This window comes from Cebus imitator, unplaced genomic scaffold (assembly GCF_001604975.1).
Source record: "Cebus imitator isolate Cc_AM_T3 unplaced genomic scaffold, Cebus_imitator-1.0 Scaffold111, whole genome shotgun sequence".
In the NCBI taxonomy this organism is placed as follows: domain Eukaryota; kingdom Metazoa; phylum Chordata; class Mammalia; order Primates; family Cebidae; genus Cebus; species Cebus imitator.
In genome coordinates this window covers 1,040,299-1,046,331 of record NW_016107426.1, presented here as the reverse complement: position 1 = coordinate 1,046,331, position 6,033 = coordinate 1,040,299, and the positions used below count along the sequence as shown (strand labels likewise).

The window sequence follows — 6,033 nt, the reverse complement described above, 5'->3', positions numbered from 1 at the left end:
AAAAAAAAAAAAAAAAAAAAAAAATCCTCTCCTAAGGCCATGCCTCCTCCTGGTGGCAGCTGGCACCCAAAGGCTGAGCACGAGAACCTGAGAGCCCAGCTAACTGGCCCTGACTTAGGACAACCCTGCAGAGCTCAGCCAGCTCGAGCATGGCCGCAGCACACACTGGGCTGGGATTGCTGCTCAGCCTCTCCCTCTGTTCCAGTCTGTCTCCTGGGCCTGCTTTCCTGGGTGTTGATCCCAGGGGCACCCCCAATAAATGCCCTGCATGTTGGTTTCTCCAAGCTGCTTCCCACAGAACTCAACCTATGACAGGCACAAGAGATGCAGAGATGAGTAAGCCACGGTCTGGCCTTCAAGAATGTCAAGGCCAAGTGAAATTGCAATCCCAAGTGGCTTGCTGGGGTAAGCACACCGTGCAGTGCAGGGGCTGGAATTGAGGGAGTCCAGGCCCTGCTGGGGACCAGCCGGGTTGCCTGAGGTGTCGGTGAGTGCAGTCCAGCCAGGAGAAAGAGGGAGCCCAGGATTTCAGCGAAGATTCTGTGGACTGAGGCCTGACGTCAGCAGCTGTGGAGACACCTCCCCACCTATGTGGGGTTTGAGAGTGAAGGGGGGCTGCCGTGATGTGTCATCCACAGTGAGCAGCAGTGACCTGCCACCTTCCACGCCAGGGTCCCCTCTCTCCCGTCTCTGTCCTGTGCTTTCCAAAATGGGGGCTGACACTGTTTTCCATCCTTCATGACAACTATCTTCTGCTGACTCCCCTCTCCCCTCCAAAAGCAAGGCCTTTCTCAGCGCTCCAATTCCTCAACTCCGCCGCCCCGAGGTCCTGCAGCGTAGGCTCGTGTGGCCACATGCAGGCTGCTTGCACGACTTCCATGGAATCATAAAATTGGAAGCCTCCCCGGCTGCCTCCTACCCCCAAGGGCCCTTCTCCAAAGCCTAGCAGGGCTGAACAGTCCCAGTGACTGTTCACACTGGTAAATTCCAGCACCTTGGGAGGCCAAGTGGTGAAACTTCGTCTCTACTAAAACAATACAAGAATTAGCTGGGTGTTGTGGCAGGTGTCTGTAATCCCAACCATTTGGGGGACTAAGGCTTGAGCCTGACAACTCCCTTAGAAGACTGCCTGAGCTACGCAAGTTTTCCTTCCTTTGAGCCCAAACTGCTCTCTCTCTGGAGTCACTCGGAAAAATATCACTTCTTTTCCCGTATGCTAGTCCTTCAAATCAGACTGGTCACTAACGTCACTGTTTGAGTGCTTATATATTGTTCTTACCAGTAAATCCTCACAACCGTCCTATAAAGAAACCAGGTAGGTGTTCGAAAAGGTTGGGGAATTTGTTGTGGTTACTTTTTGTTACCAGCAACAGAGCTGTGATCTGATATTAGACTCAACTCCAACTCCAGTGCTCTTGAAGCACAAAAGCAGATTTGGCATCACAGAACCCTCCAGCTGCATTTCCAGGGACTCTTAAGGAGTTGAGAGAATTCCTCTCAGGGCTCACCGCTGGTGAGGGGCTCAGAGGCTGAAGCCTGGCAAGCAGGCAGCCACAGATCCGACAATGGATGGCTCCCCAGACACCCACCTGCAGGCCTCCAGCTGGGAGAGAATCATGAGGGCTGCAAGCAAGCTCTCTGGAGTGCGGAGCTGAGCGTGCCCACGGCCACAGACGGGAGGAGGAACGCCGAAGAGACAGGCACATCAGTGGTTCTTCTGCCAGCTTCACCAAGCCACCGTCTGCTCTGTGGTCAGTCTTTATCCTGCTTTAGCCCCCAAAACAGGGCTCTCTACCTGGAGACCCATGCCACGCTAACCTCAGCAGCTCAGAGTTAAGATTCTTTCGTTAAGCTTTTTTTTGAGACGGAGCCTTGCTCTGTTGCCCAGGCTGGAGTGCAGTGGCTCAGTCTCAGCTCACTGCAATCTCCGCCTCCCACAGCCTCTGCAGTAGCTGGGACTACAAGTGTGCACCACTGTGCTCAGCTCAGATCTTTCCATTTTAACATCCTCTGCATAACAATCACATGTAACAGTCAACTCCTCAAGAAATAACATGTATAAAGAATACCAGCTCTGCACAACATCTCTCCCATCTTCAAGATTGCTTCATTTGAAAACACAGTGTTCTATTTCTTCCTGCTAGACCCTGTCCTAAATTCCCTACTTCCCAGGTCCCTCCTATGTGGTTAGAGAAAATATAAAGAACATGCAATCACCCAAGCAAAGTAAGGACAAAGACGGTTTCTCTTCAGCACTGAGTCGTGATCAGAGAAGCAGGGAAGACGGAGCCAGACGCCGCTGGAAAAAGCAGCTGGCTTTGTGAGGCCAGGTTACAGTCAGTTCAACTGCCACACAGCGGGGCTGCGGACGTGGAACCCAAAACCCCTTCAGCTGAGGCTGGCCCAGGCTAGGGCTGACAGCACTGTGATGCCAACACATTGCCCTTCATTCCGCTGGCTCGGCCCACCCCAAGGTCAGGCAGGCAGATGACCTCAATGCCCCAGCAGCTGGACAGTGTCTCTTCTAGAGGCAAGGTTGGTGCTGCCACTGCTTCCTCCATGTGAGTGATGCAAGTGCCATAGAAAATGCCAATCAGAGAGTCCACACCCCTCAACAGTAGGCACCCACCACCAGGGAACAGCAGAGAAGAAGCAAATGAGATGCAGGGAGAGATTTAATTTACATAGCAGCCACTTGGGGTCCAGTCAGAGCTGGGGCAGTGGGGGAATCTATAACCCCGGAGGGTACCCCCCCAGACCCCGCCCCCTGGGAGACCAGTCCTCACCAACCCTTGGATGGGCTCCCAAGGTTGTGCAGAAGATGCTCCAGTCAAAAGGAGAGAGACATTTGGGAATAAGGCTGTCCCCAAGTCGGGGGAAGTTCATGGCCTGGAGTTGGTTGCCTACGTGGTAGCCCAGGGGTCTGAGAGACAGTCCATGTCCTGGGCAAGTCCTCAGCCTGGTGGCCCTAGAGGAAACCTTCACGGCGGAACTGCTCCTGGAGGAGGGCGCGGTACTGGTCAAATCCTCCTTCCACGCGGGTGACACCGCCTCCCTCACACACCCACAGCTCCCGGCACACCAGCCTGATGAAGCGCTCATCGTGGGACACCAGAATCACACCGCCCTGAAAGACAGGAGAACAGGAGGTACTTGGGGGGCCACCACGAGGCACTGAGGGCTGGGGAGAGTGGTCGGGGTGAAGGCATGCTCACTCTGAAATTGTTGAGGGCACGGCCCAGAGCCTCAATGGTCTCCATGTCCAGGTGGTTTGTGGGTTCATCCAGAATGTAGAAGTTGGGGCTGGAAGGCAGAACCCAGGAAGGTGGGCAATAAGGGGGTGCAGTGGGAGAAAATAGAGCCTTCTGACAGTTTTCTACTGGGCGAGAAGGGGAAGTGGAGGGAAGGGCTCTGGGGAGTGAGGCCTCACCAGGGCACGGTCATCTGAGCAAACGCCACTCGGCTCTTCTGGCCCCCAGACCAGCTGGCTACAGGGCGCATGGCCAGTTCTCCGGAGATGCCATACCGACCCAGCTGGTGGCGGTACTCCTCCTCAGGCCGCCCAGGAAACTTGCGTGCCAGCAGCTCCACAGCACTGACGTTTAGATCCAGCTGCTCCACGTGGTGCTGGCTGAAATAGCCAATCTTCAGATTCCTGCAGGCAGAAGCCCAGGTGGAAAAGCAGATAAAAGGCAATGGCCGTGAAGGAGGGCAGGCTGCATGGGTGCCTGGAAGCGTGCTGGTGGGGGTCTTGCCCTGCAAGCATGCTCAGGGGGTGTGGGGGGGTCTTGTCCTAGAAGCATGCTCAGGGGGTGGGGGGGTTTGCCTTGGAAGCATACTCAGGGCTCGGGGTGGGGGGATCTTGCCTTAGAAGCATGCTCAGGGGGCAGGGGTGGGGGTGCCTTGACCTGGAAGCACGCTCAGGAATTGATGGGGGGGCTTGCCTGTGAGCATGTCTGATGCCCCGAACAGGTGCCAGGTCCCCCATAAGCAGCTTCAGCATGGTAGACTTCCCGGCCCCATTCTCTCCAACCTTAAGAAACGTGAACACTTTATACAGCGCATGCCAGAAAAATCAATACCGAATGTTCTCACTCGTACATGGGTGCTAAAAAATGTTGAGCTCATAGAAATAGAGAGTAGAGTTGTGGTTACTAGGAGGGGAACTGAGAGAGGGATTTGGGAGAGGTTGGTTAACCAAAACAAAATTGCAGCTAGACAGGAGGGATGGAGGAGTAAGTTCCTGGGTTCTATGGCACAGAACGCTACAGTTCACAATGACTTAGGTACATTTTCAAAAAGCTCTAAGATTCTGAATGTTCCCAATATCAAGTGATCATGTTTACGGTCAGTATGCTTATAATCCTGATTTGACCATTGCAAAAACTGTATACGTGTATGGAAATATCACTCTGTACCCAGAAATATGTACAATTATGTATCAATAAAAAGAAAAAGAGCACCGCTGTGTGTAACACAGAAGGGAAGGAAATTAGAAGGGCAGTCTCCAGTCCCAATGACTCCTTCAACAGCCAAAAAAATATTTTTAAGAACTCTAGCTGGGTGCAGTAGCTCATAATCCCAGTTCTTTGGGAGACTGAGGTGGGTGGATCATTTGAGGTCAGGAGTTTGAGACCAGCCTGGTCAACATGGTGAAACCCCGTCTCTACTAAAAATACAAAAATTAGCCAGGCGTGGTGGTGGGAACCTGTAATCTCAGCTGCTTGGGAGATTGAGGCAGGAGAATTGCTTGAATCCAGGAGGCAAAGGTTGCAGTGAGCTGGGATCATGCCACTACACTCCAGCCTGGGTGACAGAGCGGGACGCTGTCTCAAAAGAACAAAACAAAACAAAATAAAACACACCAAAACCTCTACAGAAAAATACATACACTAATACACTAAGGGGAGCAGTACCTGAGTATCTGCTAAGCGCAGGGGATTCACTTCTCCCAAGAACCAAGTGACGTAGATGTCAGCTCCATCTTAATGATTAGGAAACTGCTTGCTAACCAAGCTAGGAAATGGCAGAGTCAAGATCTGAAGTCTGACCCTGAATCCCATGTTCTCTCCATAATGTCTCAAGGTTTAGAAAACTCAGAACTAAGACCAATAAGGTAAAGCACTGCTTTCAGTTTTCATAAAACATGATACACTAAGTTTTCCTCCCTGAAGAGCAGCACTCTGCCGCCAGAGGACAGGGCCACTGTAAGTCCAGCAAAGTCCTTAGCCTGGGCCCTCACTCCTGTTCCACGGACCTTGTCCCTTTACAGCCTGAGGAGCTGGGCCAGTCCACACCACACACTCAGACAGAAGAATCCCAGCTCATGGCACAGAGAAACAGCAGCCATACCACACAGATGCGGGACTCGAGATCAGCAGACACGGAGAGGCGACTGAAGATGACGTGCTTCGGATCATAGTAGAAATCCACCTCATCTAGCTGCAGAATTGGTGGCGAGAACTTCTCAAACCCATCAGGGAACCTGCAGGAGACAGGGGTGACGATGTGGAGCAGCCAGAAGGAAGCGATTCCCCGCCAGCCCCACCGGCCCAGTGCTTACTTCATTACCACCTCTGATTCCTTGTCCACAGGCTTCAGCTCAGGTCTGGGGGCACAGATGAGGTAGACTGGATTTACAACTTAAAAAATCACTTCCTGCACAACCGATGTATGTTCAGAGAAAACTCAGAGCTTATACTCCTACCAGTCAGGTATCACTACTTTAGAGTACATTCTTCTCGTTTACTATATGCTAAAAAATAGAATCAGGCTTTTGTGACTTTTTACCCACAGGTAGTATACTGTGGTGTATTTACATGTTGCAAACATCTAAGCCTTATGATTTTAAGCTTCCTGCCAGCACTTATAGAAAGGGCACTTGAAGACTGAAATCCCAATGCACATTATCACTAGTTATTAAGAAAATGCAAATCAAGCCGGGCGCGGTGGCTCAAGCCTGTAATCCCAGCACTTTGGGAGGCTGAGGCGGGTGAATCACGAGGTCAAGAGATCGAGACCATCCTGGTCAAC

The 6,033-nt window shown here is 52.1% G+C and overlaps 1 protein-coding gene across 1 annotated transcript in view; it reads right to left on the bottom strand.

Annotated features, from left to right (window-relative positions):
* Positions 1-2,657: 2,657 nt before the first annotated feature.
* ABCF3 (ATP binding cassette subfamily F member 3) overlaps positions 2,658-6,033 on the bottom strand; it is an 8,662-nt gene continuing 5,286 nt past the window's right edge. Inside the window, exons 14-19 of the mRNA XM_037741921.1 lie at positions 5,564-5,608; positions 5,353-5,485; positions 3,945-4,033; positions 3,431-3,655; positions 3,216-3,303; positions 2,658-3,127 (exon numbers count right to left, since the gene is read on the bottom strand). Coding sequence (XP_037597849.1) covers positions 2,969-3,127; positions 3,216-3,303; positions 3,431-3,655; positions 3,945-4,033; positions 5,353-5,485; positions 5,564-5,608 — 739 coding nt within the window. The 3' untranslated portion in view covers positions 2,658-2,968. The remainder of the gene's footprint in view (positions 3,128-3,215; positions 3,304-3,430; positions 3,656-3,944; positions 4,034-5,352; positions 5,486-5,563; positions 5,609-6,033) is intronic.